Genomic DNA, 21,555 nt, shown 5'->3' with positions numbered 1-21,555 from the left:
GAACTTAGGACTTCTTGCTACTTACCAAATGGATTTTTTTTTTTTTAATATATTTTGAGGTGTTTTTTAGACAAGTTTCTACATTAAAATATACCCTTCAAAATATAAAATATATGAAGTCTTTTAAAGGGTGTGTCCATGTTAGATACACTTGTCAGATATTGACACTCGTAAGTATTCAATTAAAAAATTATTTGATTTCGACAATTCTAACACGGTTCTAAGACAATTTAAAAAAATGAAAAAAATATATTAATTTTTTAAAAAAACTTAAATTTATTATATAATTTTTTATTGTAATTATAAAAATAAGGAAAAAATATTTTTGAATCAGTCATAAAAAAAACATCTTTATACTAAAAGAAATTAAAACATACTAAGTATATGTAAATCTTTATTGTCAATTTATATAATTCATAATTATATAATATATAAATTCGTGTCGTGTGTCCTACATTGCAGAGATTATATGTATTTCTCTCTGTTCATGTGATATCAATATCTGTCTCTGCCTATGCTACATAGCTCAAAACTCTCTTTTTTTTTTTACCCAAATGACCAAAATACTTTATCACCATAAATACTTTATACTGCACTAATAAAATAATAATGAAAAAATGATTTTTATTGTTTTTTTACTTTAATTTGTACAATTAAATAATTATTAGAAACCGTGGTGGTTATAATTTTAAACTAACTATCATAAATCATAAATGTAAAACATTTTAGACATACATATATAATGATATAATTAGATAATAAAAAATTATTTATAAATCAATATATAATAATTAAATATGAAATGTTACCAAAAAGACATAATGTTTGTTTTGATGAGGATAATAATTAGTCGTGTTGTTACGTATTTTGTTATTGTGTCTTTCTATATAAATGTGAAATGAGCTTTATTTAAATAGTAATTCAATTCCATTATGTAGAAACAAACAAAATCATTAAATTGTTCACTTAATTTTGGATCTAAGCACAATTAAACAAATGGAACATTCTAAGTCCTAGAATGAAAAAGAAAACATTCCAAAATCGACAATTTCTTCCTCCATAGTTTCTTCATGCAACTCCATAAAATTTTCAATTTTAAAATTACCCTTAAATGAAAGTATAGGATTTTTATTTTATGTGACTTTTTTATTAGAAAAATAATATAATTACATATAATTTATTATATATTGTATTGAATTTATATTATAATAAAAAAATTAATTATATAGAATCAAATAGTCTAAATACTAGATATTAATTGTGCAAAAAATGTTGGCAATTACTTTGCTCTTAGTTTTGGTAGACTTTATTCTCAATGTTAATCTTTTTAACTTGTTTTCTTTTTCTTTGCACTATGTTTTAACTTTTCTTTTTACATTAGAGTCCTTTATGGTAATTTTAAATATTATTAAAAACAAAATGAAAAAAATAATTTGTATTCATTAAATGAAAAATATGTTATTTTATATTTCTATACATGATAATAAAATTAATATCAATCACCTTTTTTACTTTAATTTAAAAAAAAAACTGAAATTGCTCACCTTAATTTGAAAACAATAATCTATAATTAGTTATAAAAGCATATCCTCTTGTCAACTTTAACATAATTAAAAGTTACATATTTCAAAAATACTTATTTTAAGTTTAAATAAACTTACCCTTAATATCTTGTCATTGGTGTTTATTTGACATTACAGATTTTTCTCCAGCAATGAAAAATTGAGCTGACACAGCAATATATCTGACATAGATTCTCAATCAAACAAAAATTACAGGCAAAAACTACACACAAAGAAAGGGATAGAAATAGAAGCAACAAAGGCATGAGCTTGAACATTCAAAATGAATATGAACAGAAAATTGTGCACTTCAGGAAGTGCTCTTGCACATATAACTGAAAGAAATAATAATTTATTTCCAGTGATTCAGTTATCAGAAAGACAATGGATACTCTACAGCAGAGAAGAGTTACTGAGAACTGAACTATTCATCTAACTTTTGCTTTAATCTTCCCTTTTTAGACTTCTTTAACTCCCATGGTGGTAGGCACCCTTTATAGTGAGAGTGCATAAATAATGAAGACATTGAAACTTCCTTCTGAGGCATTGAAATTGATGACAAGCAACTGAAAGCAGTTATGAGTCTTCTTTTCTCACTATCACACGCTTGAAAGTTAGGATCATACTGAACAGTTGAAGTTTTAAGAGCATCAGGGAGTATGCAGTTGCAAAAGGGACCTGCAAGGAGGACAAAAAATGATAAGTAAGAGAAAACTACTATTTTACTCACATGACTCTTCCTTGAAGGGGTGAAATTTGCTGCTCTGAAATGATAATATAATACAGTTTTTTGACACATTGTTTTAAATCCACCACATTTAGGCTATGGTGCTATAAGTAGTTGCCAAATTTTGTGGGGTGGAATGCAAATGAGTTGAAACTAACTTTCAACCATCTCATTTTTGTTGAATAAAGTAAATGTGAAGTAATTCTCTCAACAAAAATTCACCTAAGCAATCAAGCTCAACCTAAATAGTGAGCCTGCAAATGTCATATTATTGCATTGCTGGCAGGATGCTCCATGTCATCCAAAGAAGAGCAAAAGTGCCATATTATTACCTATTTGTCATGAAATAGCTCACAAACTCACTAGGCTGTCTACCGCCACAAACGAATTAAGAACGATAACCAAGAATTCACATGATAGAGTAACAAAGAAAACACAAAGAAATTTAACGTGAATCAATTGAAGTGTTAATGCATCAGATAGTCTAAGATCCTAAACCAAGATTTTAGTGAACCAACCTTCACACTATTCTTGCAGATGTTCCATTTCATGTCATTTGACTAGTTCACGTTAAACTAGTACTAAAGTGCATGGAATAATTTAACCAAACCAATATGTTGATCCAACATATAAAAGCCTTTTTAGGTACCAATGTTCATTACTTTCATGCAGTCAGGAATAACTGAGATCTTATGCATGTGTTTTACTGACTAAAAAATTAAACAATCTGAAATATAAAAGAATGTATTTGGAGTTTAAAAATATGCCGCATACCTATTCTTGCGAGACGATTGACCCATTTTGGATTAGAATTTCCCGTTAGCTTGTAACAAATATCCCCACAGAAATGGTTGCAATTCTTGACAATCAAATGATAAGCATCACCATGTAATTTGCAGACTGGCGTTCCATGAACTCTCTAATCTGGAAAGGATCTAAGCTAGTAGTTCCCATGAATATGGACTTCCTAAACTTAAAGCCAGGACATTGCCGAGGTTCAACCTCAAAGACACCACTTGTTGAATAGTCATGGGCTCCAAATGCATATTCCACTCCATAAACTGCCAGCACAATAACTCCATTTAGAAAATTTGCTGGCAATCCATAAGTATATTCTTTCTCCAAATTGAGCTTAAGCCATACATATTCACAGATACGAGTAATATGTGCATGCATAGATACATAACTCCTCTCCAACATATGAAGAAATATCAATTTATTATCATCTAGCAAACTCTAGGCACATATTCTTTTCAAAATAAAGAAATAGTGCTATTCTACTCTAGTCATAATGTTTTTACCATTGAACTAGGTATTCATCTGATAATTATGTATTACACTAAAAGAAACGAATGACACATGTTTTTCCTTGAACACATAAACTGAAAGAAAATGAATCTCTTCGGCCATATAGTTTTCTCCAGATAACATCATTTACCAATCTTTTTTATCTCATTATGAAACCACATGACATGCATACAACTCACATGCTCTGTTGTAATAATACTTTCACATACATGCCTACCATTCATGACAAATGTTCACAAGACTTTCTAGAGCATGAACTAGACTTGTTTTCCTACCGGAACCAAACCAGGCTTTAAAGCTTTTGGAAAAAATGCATTGGTAATCAAACGTCCTTTTTTCATGTATAACATCTTTTAATCAAACTAAACTGTAAACATTAGAGTACTACCTTCTACTCACTGAACACAAAAGAAGGTAAAACTTTTTCTTCATTTTCGTTCATTGATATTGTTTGCAATGGACATGAATGAAGATAATAATCATTTTTGTTAGATTATCTAGTTTAAGGTTTGTTCTTCTGTTCTGCATATGTCAGTTTTAAGATATGCAGCAAGGAGGAAATTGCAGTGCAATAGACCAAATATAGCATTCAAACATTGAGACATGCACCACAATGGATAGAAACAATTAGTATCAGTAATTTGTGTTAACCATGAAATTTATATTTGTTTGTGTTTACAGACATATATAGATATCAGTTAACCAGTAACAATTTAAAGGATATTACAACAACAACAAAGCCTTTTTTTTTTCCACTGAGTGACATCACGCAAATGAATTAAATGACGCCCTAATGATTATGACGAAATCATGACTATAGACAAACCATTAACCTTTATATCTTTGTTAATGGTTTTTCACTTGTACGTTCTCTTAGACTCTCTATGCCTCTCTATGCCTCTGGCAATAGAACTACTTTCCATCTAAATTTGCACAGAGATTTTGGATTTGTTTGGACAAACTTCTCTATAAACACTTCCAGAAAAGAAAACTAAGAAGAACAAAACGAAAGTTAGTGTCTCCATAAGATGGAATTGATTTATTATACACAAGTTAAAGATAAGAATTTAGAAAGGCTTCATGATAGATCTCTTACAATTAGCTAATACATAAACTATTCTTAGCTCACCGAGAAACTCATCCTATTTTTCTTACTTTTCTCTACTAGAAGTGTTTATAGAGAAGTCTGCCCAAAAAAATGTTTTATAAGTCATATCCACACATGTTCAACGCACCTAAGAGGAGATTCTCTCCTTTTCCCTACAACAGGTACTGCCCAACCTTTTCTCCAATGCATTGATTCTCAATCCTATCTTGTCTAATATGTGAACTCATCCAACAATATGTTATCAATCCTATCTGTAAAGTAACAGATACAGATGAACAACCTCGTTAAGCCATCCCAGATTCCACAACAAAATGCCAATAACCATTTTTTGGATTTAAAATGAAGCCAAATGATGGATTCATAAATCATAACATGTTAAAGTCCCAACTTCCAAGCAGAAAAAATAGGAGCAAAATGATGAGTAAATTTTACATCTTGGAATATTAATAACATAACTGAAGATCTAACTGGCATCTGAGGTCAACTTCAACATGAAAGTGGTGGGAGAAAAAATTAGCAAAATATAAAAGAAAAACAGCAGGGCACAGATCAGATTCCTAAACGAAGTAAAAAATAAAAGTGAAAATAGACTAGGGTATGAGCTATGAAGTAACTGATCTTCCACAAAACAAAAGGGAAAAAAATTAAAAAATCAGCTTTTTAAACAAGGAAGGAGTGAGTGAAGAAAGTGGAGCAATGCAAGAAACATGGAAAGAAGAGAGGCACAAACAAACCTTTTACGTAGCAAAGGGTAGGTGAATGATGAGAGGGTGAAGTGAAAGAGTTCTTCAAGTTGAAAGTTTGAAAGAGCCATTGGTTGTCTGAGACAGAAAAAGAGAAAGGGGGAGAGAATGGAACAATGGTTGTGCCTGAATTAATTATAAATTATAAAAACAAAAGTTAATCATAAAAAAATAAGTAATTATTATATTAATTAAATTAAATACTATTTTAAAAATTAAAAATTATTAATATAAAAATTTAATTTTTATTATTAATAAATATTTTTTAAATTGATATTTAATTAACTACTCAGTTTGACACTAACTTTAAAATCTAAATAATTGATAGTTAAAATATTTATAATTAAGTAGATACTAATTTAAAAATTATTTATTAATAAAAATGTAATTTAAATATTAATAATTTAAAATAATATTATTTTTATTTTTAATTTTATGTCAGTGTTTAAATTTTGATTCCATATTTTTTTAAATAAGTTAATATAGTTTTATCCAACATATTAACTATAAAATAATAATGATATATGACATGAATAATGAATGGTATATCGTCATTCAAACTTAACTTTAACTTATTAATAAAATTAATATATGTTAGGCACATGGACATATAAATGATTCTATTGACTCATTAAAAATGACTATTTAACCTAAAATAATAGCTAAACTCTTTTATTTATATTATCTAATTTCGTTCGGGATAACTTTTTAAAGTTGTGGAGCTCTTTACTTGATTTTTTTTTTTTTTCTGAAACGTTAGAAGTTCTTAACATTGTGAAAACTTTATAAGCTTATTTAATTCTCATGAAAATATAATTGAATATTAAGTTGGACAAGAATATGATAAAATATAAACATGATAAATATTAATAATATTTAATACATAGTGTAAATTGTAATAAAAATCAATATAGTGAAAATAATGGTAATGATGGTAATGAAACTAATGATTGTGGTAATAATAAGTAGTGATAATAATAATAATGAAGATGATATTGCTAAAAATGATAATGACAAAAATACTTAATAATATAATGGTGTGGATAACAAAAATATGATGGTTTTTACAATTAAGATAATGATTATTCACATGGTATTGATCACAACGATAATGAAAACATTAATGCTAAAGGTTATGAAAAAGTGGTGATTGTGATGATGGAGATGGTAATGATAATGATGAGACTGATAAAAACAACAACAATAATAATAATGACATTGACGATTATAACAATAATGAAAGCATTAATGTTCATGATAATGAATAGGTGTTAATTATTATGGTAGAGATCATACTCTCAATAATGGGAATGATAACAATAATAGTAATAATAGTGATGATGGGAATGATAAAATTGGTTATTCATTTATGATTTGTATTGACTTTGTCTTTGTACATATATTTGCAGATGCTAAATTGATGACCATGACAACAATGAAATTGACACATGATGCATTCTTATAACAAATCATAAACATTAAGAACTTATACTTTGTAGCTTGAAAGTATTCAGTTGTATGCAATGTGTTTGATTAAATGATTCTAGTGCAAACATAGTATTTGTGAAAAGTTCTTTGTGATAAAAATTGAGTATAAGTTTTGGTGCATTTTGTTTTTCACATTTTAGAGTATCTATACTTACTTTTAGTTGTCTTGTTGTTTTTGTTCCTCATTCATTGCCTTCTTTAGATTTCGTTTTAGTTTCCAGATTTGTATATTACAAAAAAAATTATGAATAAAATATTAATTTTTGCTCCCATGTCACCAGTTGTCGCGTAATGTATATCAGGAACCATATGGTGCACCTCTTTTCTGGTCTCTTTTGCATTGTTTTGTGTTTAAGCAAAGCGACACCGTTTTACACTCACTCACTCAGATACCCTAATCACTCACAAGAAGTTGAATGTGACAATTTTAAAAAAATATATATAATAAAAAATAAATTTATAATTAATTAAAATAGAAAAATAATAGTACTGGAAGTTATAAGATAATATGGGAAAAAAATTTAAATATATATAATTCATTTCATAAATATTTTTGATCTTGCATAAGACATACATAACATAATAAAACACACAAAAGAAAGTAAAGATTAGAAGCGAATACCCAAAAATAAAGTAATCTAAAACTTTTACCAGTATAAAATGAAATTTTTTCTACTAAGTGAAATGAAAATTATAACAATAAATAATATTTAACTATTAAAAAAATATACATAACTTTTATAAATGGTTATATGACTGATATCTATATGTATAATCATATAAATATAAGTTAAATTTATAATTTTCAAACATTATTGTATTATAATAAAAATAGTGTTCATTTAGTATTTTATCGATATAATTTGCTTGAATAATCTTTTTTATAATATTTATAGGAGAAAAACAAAACAAAATTCTAGTAAGTTAGAATTGTAATTGAAACATCACCACCTTTAACCATTACATACATAACAATAAATTATATTCTTTAGTTTTCTTTTCTAAAGCACACTAAAGGTCACATTCCTATAAACTAATCCACTTATCTCACACACACACAAAAACTAAACTGCTAGGTTATCTAAAACTTGTTTTAGAACTTATAAAAGGCAATAAAAAATAATGGAATCTCATTAGAACTGCTTTAGTTCACTTATTTATAAGTGCCTAAGCTCACTTGATAACAAAGTACATTTATAATATTATCTAAAAGAAAATGAAATGAGATATTGTGATGAGATGGTTCCTTCCTTGACATGAGTCAGTATTCTTCCATAGAAAAATGATACATTGACAATCTTACTTAGTATACAACTCTGTTTGTTTGTCTAAAATTTCAATTTTTTTATGAAATGATAAAAATATCCATTTTTTATATCATTAATTAGAGGTTGTATACTGATGAAACTGGTTGTCAAACTATCATTTATCTCTTCAATATTTGCTAAACAAACCTAAACCTTTAAAGGTTTCCATGAAAATTTTCTCGAGCAAGTCATTTTTTCTTTCTACCAGTTTCAAATATTCTTTTATCTGTTCTTCAACTTTCAAATTTTTTTCTACCAGCTCTTCCATTTTTTTCTGCCATTCACAAAAACACCATATCAAATATCAACCATAAGAAAACAACTCCAGAAAGAAATAGTCATAATCAAGTTGTTTCAGCACACCAAAGAATCTATTCTTATTGAAAACACCATAACATATATTCACATGCACCTAATATATCTTTCTTTATTGACAAAAAGTGGACATCTATGGTCTTCTCTTCATGGGTGGAGTTTTCACCATAAAGAATTTTATTTTTTTTATCATGCTCTTTAGAATCTTCCTACTAAGAAAAAAAGAAGAAGAAAACTTCATATGAAATACAAACACATTATTATGCTAACAATGTTCTTGATTGAAAAGAATGATGATCCACACAAGAAAATTGTTGTAGGGATGATTTCTTAAACTTACTTTTGTTGAAGAATGAATATGCATTCCAATTGATTGTGAAATGGATTTAATAAGTCGCGTATTTGCAACCATATCCGGCAAAATTTGCTCTCTTCGCTGCTTGGCTTCTGTGTTCTTTGGTTGTTGCTGTAGCTGCCATTCTTGCCGTTGCAGAACTTTACAATATTCATATTTAAGAAAAAAATGAAATAAGATATTGTGATAAGATGGTTCCTTCCTTGACATGAGTCAGTGTTCTTCAATAGAAAAATGATACATTCATAATTTTACTTCAGTATACAACCCTGTTTCTTTACCTAAAACTTTAATTTTTTATGAAATGACAAAAATACTCTTTTTTTTATATCATCAATTAGAGATTGTATAGTGAAGCTTGTTGTCAATATATCATTTCTCCCTTCAATATATGCTAAACAAACCTTTTAAGGCTTCCGCTTTTTTTTCCAGCATGAAACGCTCCTCCAAAAGATTCTTCTCCATTTTGAGCATGTCTTCTTCTTCATCTTTCACTTTGAAATATTCTTTTACCACCTCTTGAAGTTCCAAATTTATTTTTACCCGCTTTTCCATTTCTTTCTGTCATTCACAAAAACACCATATCAAATATAAACCACAAGAAAACAACTTCAGAAAGACATAGTCATAATCAAGTTGTTTCATCACACTAAAGAATCTATTCTTATTGAAAACACCATAACATATATTTGCATGCACATAATATATCTTTATTTATTGTCAAAAAATGGAGCATAAATGATGGACCTTCATGGTCTTCTCTTCATCAATGGAGTTTTCACCATTTTTTTTATCATGCTCTTCAGAATCCTCCTACCAAGAAACAAAAGAAGAAAACAATGTTCTTGATTGAAAAAAATGATGATCCACAAAAGAAAATTGTTGTAGGGATGAGTTTTTAAACTTACTTGTGTTGAAGAATGAATATGCATTTCATTTGATAGTGAAATGGATTGAATAAGGCGCGTACTTGCAGCTATATCCTGCCATATTTGCTTTACTCGTGGTTTGACTTCTGCGTTATGTCGTTGCTTCCGTAGTTGCTTCAATTGCTGCATTAGTTGCATTTGTTGCTCTTGCAGTTCTTTAATGGTATCCAACCTTTGGTGCAGGGTTGTACGCTGACTTTCAACATTCTTTGATTGTGTTGGAATTGTCATGGTTGTAAAGCTAGTTTTGTGTTAAAACAGTTTATGGTTCCTCTTTTTCTTTGACATGATTCATATTTATAAGGGTACATTTTTGTTCTTTTTTTCTCCCCAAGCCAATCATGTGTTACTAGCACAACAATCTACATGGTTTTAGGATTCATTTGCTCCTTAAATTCATATCGATCAAGTAACTCCTTAAATTCATGTTGCATAAGTGCCATAATAGAAAAAGATTTACACAAAGAAGAATTATTCAATGCAACAGTCATATCAAGAGGAAAATAGTTTCAAATTAATAAAACCTTTATGTTTTTGTTTTATTTTTTATAGTAGTAATTACAGATGTCATAATCTAAAACTATATTTTTCACGAACTACTTGTGTTGTCCTAAATCCTAAATCCGTCATCATTCCAATCAAAGACTTTTTCAAGCATTAACTAATGAGTTGTCAATGATAAACTTCCACCAATAATGCATTCAAAATAGGTATTGGCCACCCAAGAATTTCATTGGTTGCATGCATAATATTGTTGCACCATCCAAAAGGCAAACCCTAACCGATTCATCATTTTCCTAAGGTTGAGTTTCTTTGATCAAAGAAAAAGGTCAAGGAAAACATAAGGGTTTGCTTGATATCGAAGGATATGCTGAAGGAAGTGAGAGGCATTCCAAATTATCCTAGAGAGATGGCTCATACTCTTTTCGTAACTCCACAAAAGTGTTCTTATCGTTTTCCAAGATTGGAGCCAATCATTGAAGAAGCTTCTAATCAGGCTTTCTACATCATGCCTAAGAGGATGGTGTTTCTTTTTTCCTGCATTATTTTCTCTTCTCTCATACTATTTCTTGTTGTATAACAACATTAATAAGTGAATTTTTTTAACAAAATAGTGTATTTTTTATCTAGAAATTATGATTTTGGATAAAATAATTTTTTTACGAAAATGGATAATTCGTACTTTATACCTACGATTTCAGAGTGGAAGTTGTACCCATAGATACAACTTTAGATGTTTCACTCTAAAGTTGTATCATAAAGTATAACTTATCCATTTTTGTAAAAAAAAATTATTTTACCCAAAATCGTAATTTATGAAAAAAAAATACACTAGTTTAGTGCAAAAAAACCTAATTAGAGTATGGAAACATAAACAAAGGTGATCATGAAGCCATTTTATCCGCAGGTTTATAAATCATTTTATCATAAATCAAACTAAACACCTACATATAACACTAGCTTTGGTTATTCATTTATGATTTGCATTGACTTTGTCTTTATACATGTATTTGCAGATCCTAAATTGATGAACATGAAAACAATGAAATTGACACGATGCATTCTTATAACAAATCATAGACATTAAGAACTTCTACTTTGTACCTTGAAAGTATTCAGTTGTATGCAATGTGTTTGATTAAATGATTCTAGTGCAGACATAGTGTTCGTAAAAAGTTCTTTATGATAAAAATTGAGTATAAGCTTGGTGCATTTTGTTTTTCACATTTTTTTTATCAGCAAAGAATAAATAAAATAAAATGAGACACTTCAGGGGTGTCCCAACCTTTATACAAAAAGCCCAAAACAAGTTTCCTAACACCCTACCAACTAAGGATCCAACAAACATTACACTACAAACCAAAATAATAAACTAGTTCAAGATATAGAAACCGAACAAATACAGTTACATCAACCCACTAAAGAGATCACACCCTCAATATAGGACATACATCCAATAACTAAACAAGATCCAACAACTAAACAATATCATTATATATGTCTTGTTTTTAAACAAGATCACACCCTCAATATAGGACATACATCCAACTACTAATGAAATGATTATAAAAAATTATTTTTATTGTTTTTCTACTTTAATCTATACAATTAAATAATTAAAAACATTTTAGACATATATAATGATATAATTAGATAATAAAAAATCGTTTATATTATCAATATATACTAATTAAATATGAAATGTCATGAAAAAGACATAATGTTTACTTTGATGAGGATGGTAAATAGTTGTGTTGTTATGTATTTTATTGCTGTGTCTTTTTATAAATGTGAAATGAGCTCTATTTAAATAATTATTCGCTTCCATTATGTGGAAACAAACAAAATCATTAAATTGTTCATTTAATTTTGGATCTAAGCATAATTAAACACATGGAACATTCTAAGTCATAGAGTGAAAAAGAAAACATTCCAAAATGGACAATTTCTTCCCCCACCACCTCCGTAGTTTCTTTCTACAACTTCATAAAATTTCCAAATCTAAAATTAAGGGGTAGGATTTTTTATTTATTTACGAATTAACGAAGATCTTATATTCCAAATTCTAAAATTAATAATATAATTTTGTATTTCAAATTTTAAAATTCTTTTAAAAAATTCGAAATACAATTTTATATTCTAAATTTTATAATTTAAAAAATATTTTCTAAATTTAAAAATATATTCCGAATTCTAGAATTTACAATAGAAAAGTATTCCATATTCTAGAGTTTGAAATATATTTTTATTGTATTCAGAATTCTAGATTTGGGAACGTATGAATCCGAAAGAAAAGGGGAAAAAGATTATCACTAAAAAGAAAAAAAAAAGGCAAAATTACTATTTTACGTGTTCTATGAAGGTGCAGCAAGAAAGCATGGAGATACAACAAGAAATTGCTCTAATTTAGTGGTTGAAAAGTCACATCATGAAAGTTACAATAATATATAATTAGTTATAGAAACATATCCTCTCTCGTGAACTTTAACATAATTAAAAGTTACATATTTCAAAAATACTTATTTTAAGTTTAAGACAGATGATTGTTGTTATTTTAAGTGTCTGTCCTAGCGTGTCAGCCTAATAGATATGTTAAGTTGCATGGTGATGTCTAACATTAAAGCTTTTATAAAATAAACTTACCCTTAATATCTTGTCATTGGTGTTTATTTGACATTACAGATTTTTCTCCAGCAATGAAAAATTGAGCTGACACAGCAATATATCTGACATAGATTCTCAATCAAACAAAAATTACAGGCAAAAACTACACACAAAGAAAGGGATAGAAATAGAAGCAACAAAGGCATGAGCTTGAACATTCAAAATGAATATGAACAGAAAATTGTGCACTTCAGGAAGTGCTCTTGCACATATAACTGAAAGAAATAATAATTTATTTCCAGTGATTCAGTTATCAGAAAGACAATGGATACTCTACAGCAGAGAAGAGTTACTGAGAACTGAACTATTCATCTAACTTTTGCTTTAATCTTCCCTTTTTAGACTTCTTTAACTCCCATGGTGGTAGGCACCCTTTATAGTGAGAGTGCATAAATAATGAAGACATTGAAACTTCCTTCTGAGGCATTGAGATTGATGACAAGCAACTGAAAGCAGTTCTGAGTCTTCTTTTCTCACTATCACACGCTTGAAAGTTAGGATCATGCTGAACGGTTGAAGTTTTAAGAGCATCAGGGAGTATGCAGTTGCAAAAGGAACCTGCAAGGAGGACAAAAAATGATAAGTAAGAGAAAAGTACTATTTTACTCACATGACTCTTCCTTGAAAGGGTGAAATTTGCTGCTATGAAATGATAATATAATACAGTTGTTTGACACATTGTTTTAAGTCCACCGCATTTAGGCTATGGTGTTATAAGTAGTTGCCAAATTTTGTGGGGTGGAATACAAATGAGTTGAAACTAACTTTCAACCATCTCATTTTTGTTGAACAAAGTAAATGTGAAGTAATTCTCTAAAAATAAATCATCTAGGCAATCAAGCTCAACCTAAATAGTGAGCCTGCAAATGTCATATTATTGCATTGCTGGCAGGATGCTCCATGTCATCCAAAGAAGAGCAAAAGTGCCATATTATTACCTATTTGTCATGAAATAGCTCACAAACTCACTAGGCTGACAGAGAAATTTAATGTGAATCAATTGAAGTGTTAACTAACTTCAATCTATATTAACGGTCAGAAATTTACTAATTACAGAGACTACAACTCAAGGTTTCTCTCACAGTAAACTCTCACCTCTAGGTTACTTCCATCAGTTCATACAAGGTCTGATTTATATAGAAAATAACTACAAAAACTAACTTCTGTAAAACATGTCAAAAACTATTGGAGAAGACACGTCAACTGTGCTTCACTTGTGAGCTCAAAACATCAAACCAGGCGGACTCTGATAATAGACCAGAAAGTTATATCCAATGCTATGAAGACAGACACATATAGAACACAGATGATCTAGTCAAGACAAATGGTCTGACAGTCTTGTACTACCAGACGGTCTTGTACTACCAGACGGTCTTGTACTACCAGACGGTCTTGTACTACCAGACGCTCTTAAACTATCAGACAAACGGTCTAATGCATCAGATAGTCTAAGATCCTAAACCAAGATTTTAGTGAACCAATCTTCACACTATTCTTGCAGATGTTCCATTTCATGTCATTTGACTAGTTCAGGTTAAACTAGTTCTAAAGTGCATGGAATAATTTAACCAAACAAATATGTTGATCCAACATATAAAAGCCTTTTTAGGTACCAATGTTCATTACTTTGATGCAGTCAGGAATAAATGAGATCTAATGCATGTGTTTTACTGACTAAAAAATTAAACAATCTGAAATATAAAAGAATGTATCTGGAGTTTAAAAATACGCCGCATACCTATTCTTGCGAGACGATTGACCCATTTTGGTATAGAATTTCCCGTTAGCTTGTAACAAATATCCCCACAGAAATGGTTGCAATTCTTGACAATCAAATGATAAGCATCACCATTGTAATTTGCAGACTGGCATTCCATGAACTCTCTAATCTGGAAAGGATCTAAGCTAGTAGTTCCCATGAATATGGACTTCCTAAACTTAAAGCCAGGACACTGCCGAGGTTCAACCTCAAAGACACCACTTGTTGAATAGTCATGGGCTCCAAATGCATATTCTACTCCATAAACTGCCAGACAAATAACTCCATTTAGAAAATTTTCAGGCAATCCATAAGTATATTCTTTCTCCAAATTGAGCTTAAGCCATACATATTCACAGATACGAGTGATATGTGCATGCATAGATACATAACTCCTCTCCAACATATGAAGAAATGTCAATTTATTATCATCTAGCAAACTCTAGGCACATATTCTTTTCTAAAATAAAGAAATAGTTTTGGATTTATTTGAAAAGGTTTTAACTGTCAGCTAACCTTCAACACCAGAGTGGAAAATACCAAGACCAGCCCAATACATATAGCCGTTTACTGTTGTCAAGTCATACACATTGAGATACACAGGTGTATTCCCTGGTATGTTGCCAGCTGATTTCACTTTAGAGAATATGCAGAAGGGGGTCACCGATTTGTCTCTAAGACGAAGACGCACAACTGAGGGCCAACCATTTTTAAAACCTGATTTCATTGTATGAGTGAACCCAGGAAGCAGTCAATATCTATTTTCTACCTGCATATACATAAATACCAACAAAAATTTATTTTCACAAAGACCATCTAATTGACAGAACATTAAAACTGAAAGAGTGCTATTCTACTCTAGTCAGAATGTTTTTACCATTGAACTAGGTATTCAACTGATAATTATGTATTACAATAAAAGAAATGGATGGCACTTGTTTTTCCTTGAACACATGAACTGAAAGAAAATGAATCTCTTTAGCCATATAGTTTTCTCCAGATAACACCATTTACCAATCTTTTGCATCTCAATATGAAACCACGTGAAATGCATACAACTCACATGCTCTGTTGCAATAATACTTTCACATACATACCTACCATTCATGACAAATGTTCACAATACTTTCTAGAGCATGGACTAGACTCGTTTTCCTACCTGAACCAGACTAGGCTTTAAAGCTTTTGGAAAAAATGCATTCGTAATCAAACGTCCGTTTTCCATGTATAACATCTTTTAATCAAACTAAACTGATATCAGTAAACATTAGAGTACTACCTTCTACTCACTGAACACAAAAGAAGGTAAAACTTTTTCTTCATAATAATCATTTTTGTTAGATTATCTAGTTTAAGGTTTGTTCTTCTGTTCTGCATATGTCACTTTTAAGATATGCAGCAAGGAGGAAATTGCAGTGCAAGAGACCAAATATAGCATTCAAACATTGAGACATGCACCACAATGGATAGAAACAATTAGTATCAGGAATTTGTGCTAACCATGAAATTTATATTTGTTTGTGTTTACAAACATATATAGATATCAGTTAACCAGTAACAATTTAGAGGATATTACAACAGTAACAAAACCTTTTTTTTCCACTGAGTGACATCACACAAATGAATTAAATGACGCCCTAATGATTATTAGGGAATCATGACTATAGACAAACCATTAACCTTTATATCTTTGTTAATGGTTTTTCACTTGTACGTTCTCTTAGACTCTCTATGCCTCTCTATGCCTCTGGCAATAGAACTACTTTCCATCTAAATTTGCACAGAGATTTTGGATTTGTTTGGACAAACTTCTCCATAAACACTTCCAGAAAAGAAAACTAAGAAGAACAAAACGAAAGTTAGTGTCTCCATAAGATGGAATTGATTTATTATACACAAGTTAAAGATAAGAATTTAGAAAGGCTTCATGACAGAGCTCTTACAATTAGCTAATACATAAAGTAATCTTAGCTCACCGAGAAACTCATCCTATTTTTCTTACTTTTCTCTACTAGAAGTGTTTATAGAGAAGTCTGCCCAAAAAAATGCTTTATAAGTCATATCCACACATGTTCAACGCACCTAAGAGGAGATTCTCTCATTTTCCCTACAACAGGTACTGCCCAACCTTTTCTCCAATGCATTGATTCTCAATCCTATCTTGTCTAATATGTTAACTCATCCAACACAGTATTCTCTTTTGCCACATTGAGCTTATTCTCTAGTTGGCTCCCTTTATGAGTGTTAATGCCAAAAAGGTATAGCTGTGGCTTAAAGGAAAAATTGGAGATATCATCAAGCTGGTTAATTTGAGGCTTTACTTGTTCACGAGGTGGTGAATCTTCTTCCTACTTTCATTTAGCAACTGGTCCCATTTACATGCTTTAAACAAATGATATTAATGGGTTAATAACACCGACAATAAAGTTTAGTTGAAACGGAAGAAAAGAGGATCCGTTAGGTATAGATAAATGTACAGGAACAAGTATGAGTGTGGTGAATCTGACCAACATTGATGAACAAGACATTCAAAGTGAGCAATTTCAACATGTTGGTTAACAGATTAAAATTAAGTTGAGTAATACATAAAACAGAACTCATTCTAACCAATTTAAAATAGACTAAATGGAAATCTGCGGGTTGACAATAACAAATGTGCCTCAATCTGCAAGATCTATTTTATAGATCTGTCGTGTCTTGTGAATTTTATGAAACATTATATGGACATTTTATGTACTTCTATGATGAACAGCATAAAATTCAGAAACATAACCAATTCAGAAAGAGTTATGAGCTAGAGAGATCTTCCACATTTAAACACCATAGCAGCTCCCAAAGCCTCCACAAGACTATCCTTACAAATAATAATAATAGTATTAGAAGAACACCAGTACCTATTCCTTATTATCTCTTCACTCTGCACACTGTGAACCCTGGTTAATCTTAATAACAAACTTCACTACTTGTCCATTAGTTACAACCCTTTATTTTCACAGGGGAAAACTCATAATAGGCTTTAAAAGGAGAGATGCAGATGGGATAAGGAAATGAAAAAGGGGAGAACGTGTTGCTAGAGATCAAATCCAAACACCTTAACCAACTAAATAGTCACGAGGCAACTAACCATGTTTTAAACTGAAGCTATAGGTTGTCCAGGCTTTTCCATGCTTCAACTAAGACCATAACATTTGACTTTGCCTATGTGTTTTTGGAACAAGAACAAAATTTCTGTATGCAGTAACTAGTCAGAGTATGGATGCAACATCTACAACATTGACATTATAGAATACAAACAAGAAGTAAAGGGTTAGCTTTGAGCGTTTTCATAGTACATAAAGTGAATTTGGAACAAATACAACATGGAAAAAGAAGTAATTTTAAAATCAACTCCAATCTGACAACTAATGTAATGTAACAGATACAAATGAACAACCTCGTTAAGCCATCCCAGATTCCACAACAAAATGCCAATAACCATTTTTTGGGTTTTAAATGAAGCCAAATGGATTCATAAATCATAACATGTTAAAGTCCCAACTTCCAAGCAGAAAAAATAGGAGCAAAATGATGAGTACAATTTACATCTTGGGATATTAATAACATAACTGAAGATCTAACTGGCATCTGAGGTCAACTTCAGTTACATGAAAGTGATGGGAGAAAAAATTAGCAAAATATAAAAGAAAAACAGCAGGGCACAGATCAGATTCCAAAACCAAGTAAAAAATAAAAGTGAAAATAGACTAGGGTATGAACTATGAAGTAGCTGATCTTCCACAAAACAAAAGGGGAAAAAATAAAAATAAAAATAAAAAACCAGCTTTTTAAACAAGGAAGGAGTGAGAGAACAAAGTGGAGCAATGCAAGAACATGGAAAGAAGAGAGGCACAAACAAACCTTTTACGTAGCAAAGGGTAGGTGAAAGATGAGAGGATGAAGTGAAAGAGTTCTTCAAGTTGAAAGTTTGAAAGAGCCATTGGTTGTCTGAGACAGAAAAAGAGAAAGGGGGAGAGAATGGAACAATGTTTGTGCCTGAAACTCACACATTGTCTTGGTTCTGACAGAAGTGAAGGGTGTGCATGTATTGTAGTGAAGTGAGAGTCCAGACACAAAAACTGGTTTGTCTGTTTTTGGTGCCTAATGAGGAAATGTAATAATTCATAAATAAACTATTTCTTTTGGAAAATAGGAAGTTCATGGGTGGTGGGGTTGGCTTTGGGTTCATCAAACACATTTTCCAATTCAATTAACAGTGGTTTAGATTATATTGAATAATTGGGTACTCAGAAATAAATAAAAAATTTAAAATTTAGAACAAAAACATTCTTTGTTAATTCATTTTGATGACTTTCATATATTCATATCATATGAATATTTTCATTAAATATGCATTTAAACAAAAATTTGATGTAATGATGAGAAGATGTAAAAATGTCTTCATCTGACATTCTAATTTCAGTTTGTACTAACATGTTTTTTTTATTATGTTATACAAGAATTGTTTTTATTCTTATAAATAAATAAAAACTAATTTCCTTTTTTTTATATAAAATATGAAGTTTTTAGTAAATTTATTACTAGAACAAAAAGTTGATAGAAGCTTTAAATATGACATGAAAACCTAGTATTTTCAAAAAATAGTTTACAAATTCATAAATGAATTATTTCTTAAGGATCCTCTAAGGAATACATAGATAAAGAGCATTAATATATATACAATATGTTTAATGTGTATAATTTTTCTAATTTTCATTTTTTATAATGAATCAGAAGACACTATTAAACTCAATAAATAAATATTAAATTAAATTAAATTATACTGAAGCACTTTAAAATGGAGATGAATAAGTAAAGTAAAAGATAAAAAAAAAAGTAAGAAAAAGTGAGAATGGTGAAAGAAATTGTGTCCAGACTTGACCTTTGACGTTGACTGACATCATGGCATTGCTTTTGAAAGATGGAATCATAGATTACTATCTCTCTCATTATTCATTTTTTTTTTAATAACTTCATTTGGTAATACAAAAATAGTTCTTTAATTAGAAAATATTTAAAACAGAATAAAAAATTGTTATTTGATTAGAAAATATTTAATTAAAATAGTAATAGTTTTTTTTATATATAATACATAAACTTGGTGCTTTTTGTTTGTATGTAGTAGTTGTAATAAAAAGTAAGAATCCACAGGTTGAAGAAACAGCTGGAATATGATTAATTAATATTTAAAATATATGCAATCGTCCTTTTAATAATAATATCCTTCACATGTTGCAGGAATCCTATGATCTCATAAAATCAAATTTTAATAATATATTTGGCTTCTCAATAATTCACCATTAAAATGCTTCATTAATTTCTAGTATTTTTTCCTTTGTTTATCATATTTTATTATAACCGACACATATGAAATAAAATAGGACAGGGTTATTGATTTATATCTTTTTGTAAATTTTAATTATTATAATTTATCACAAGGTTACCCGTGTATTTTTTTTTTTGCAATAATTATAGTGTATTAAGATATATTAAAAAATTATTAAATAAAAATTAATTATAAAAAAAAAAATACTATATTAATTAAATTGAATACTATTTTAAAAACTAAAAATTATTAATACAAAATTTAATTTTTATTATTAATAAATAATTTTTAAATTGAAATCCAATTAATTACTAAATTTTGGATACTAACTTTAAAATCTAAATAATTAATAGTTAAAATATTTATAATTAACTAGATAGTAATTTAAGAAACTAATTTAAATATTAATAATTTTTTTAATTTCTAAAATAATTTTAATTAATTAATATAATAAATAATTATTTTTTATCTTTAAAAATATTTTTTATTTAATAATTTTTTTTATAGTATACAACATCTTTTTATCATATTTTGCTCATAAATAAAATAAAATTTAAATAACTTTTCTATTTCATAATTATTATTATTATTATTTTCAATTTTATGTCAGTGTTTAAATTTTGATTCCATATTTTTTTAAAATAAGTTAATATAGTTTTATCCAACATATTAACTATAAAATAATAATGATATATGAGATGAATAATAAATGGTATATCATCATTCAAACTTAACTTTAACTTATTAATAAAATTAATATATGCTAGGCACATGGATATACAAATGATTCTATTGACTCATTAAAAATGACTATTTAACCTAAAATAATAGCTAAACTCTTTTATTTACATTATCTAATTTCGTTCGGGATAATTTTTTAAAATTGTGGAGCTCTTTACTTGATTATTTTTCTTTCTTGTGAAACGTTAGAAGTTTTTAACATTGTGAAAACATTATAAGCTTATTTAATTCTCATGATAATATAATTGAATATTAAGTTGGACAAGAATATGATAAAATATAAACATGATAAATATTAATAATATTTAATACATAGTGTAAATTGTAATAAAAATCAATATAGTGAAAATAATGGTAATGAAACTAATGATTGTGGTAATAATAAGTAGTGATAATAGTAATAATGAAGATGATATTGCTAAAAGTGATAATAGTAATCGTTTTTATATATTAAATGAGAAAAATAAAACAAAATTCTAGTAAGTTAGAATGGTAACTGAAACATCATCACTTTTAACCATTGCATACACAACAATAAACTATATTCTTTAGTTTTCTTTTCTAAAGCACATTTGAGGTCACATTGCTATAGACTAATCCACTTATCACAAAAAAATCTAAAGTGCTAGGTTATTTAAAACTTGTTTTTAGAACTTATAAAAAGCAATAAAAAAACAATGGAATCT

General features: G+C 28.8%; 1 protein-coding gene across 3 annotated transcripts; it reads right to left on the bottom strand.

Annotated features, from left to right (window-relative positions):
- Positions 1–13,026: 13,026 nt before the first annotated feature.
- LOC137806095 (deSI-like protein At4g17486) lies at positions 13,027–18,897 on the bottom strand. Of its 3 annotated transcripts, none has more exons than XM_068606042.1 (5): positions 18,664–18,897; positions 17,891–18,031; positions 15,283–15,535; positions 14,746–15,033; positions 13,027–13,565 (listed from the first exon to the last, which is right to left on the bottom strand). In XM_068606042.1, the coding sequence occupies exons 3-5, from the start codon at positions 15,491–15,493 to the stop codon at positions 13,312–13,314; spliced, it is 753 nt and encodes a 250-aa protein (XP_068462143.1). In that variant the 5' UTR covers positions 15,494–15,535; positions 17,891–18,031; positions 18,664–18,897; the 3' UTR covers positions 13,027–13,311. The 3 variants fall into 3 exon arrangements, with proteins under 3 accessions (XP_068462143.1, XP_068462144.1, XP_068462142.1); XM_068606043.1 differs by having other exon boundaries at positions 17,891–17,994; XM_068606041.1 differs by lacking the exon at positions 17,891–18,031.
- Between the last annotated feature and the right edge of the window lie 2,658 nt (positions 18,898–21,555).

The sequence above is a fragment of the Phaseolus vulgaris genome, chromosome 3 (assembly GCF_000499845.2).
Source record: "Phaseolus vulgaris cultivar G19833 chromosome 3, P. vulgaris v2.0, whole genome shotgun sequence".
Taxonomy (NCBI): Eukaryota; Viridiplantae; Streptophyta; class Magnoliopsida; order Fabales; family Fabaceae; genus Phaseolus; species Phaseolus vulgaris.
The sequence above is the reverse complement of the archived record's forward strand: the minus strand, read 5'-3'. Positions and strand labels throughout refer to the sequence as shown.

Coding starts and splice junctions, on each gene's coding strand:
- LOC137806095 (XM_068606042.1), bottom strand. CDS start 15,493: ATGAAATCAGGTTTTAAAAATGGTTGGCCCTCAGTTGTGCGTCTTCGT. Junction 15,034..15,282: donor TTTCCACTCTGGTGTTGAAG/GTTAGCTGACAG, acceptor TTTGTCTGGCAG/TTTATGGAGTAGAATATGCA. Junction 13,566..14,745: donor CAATCGTCTCGCAAGAATAG/GTATGCGGCGTA, acceptor TCCTCCTTGCAG/GTTCCTTTTGCAACTGCATA.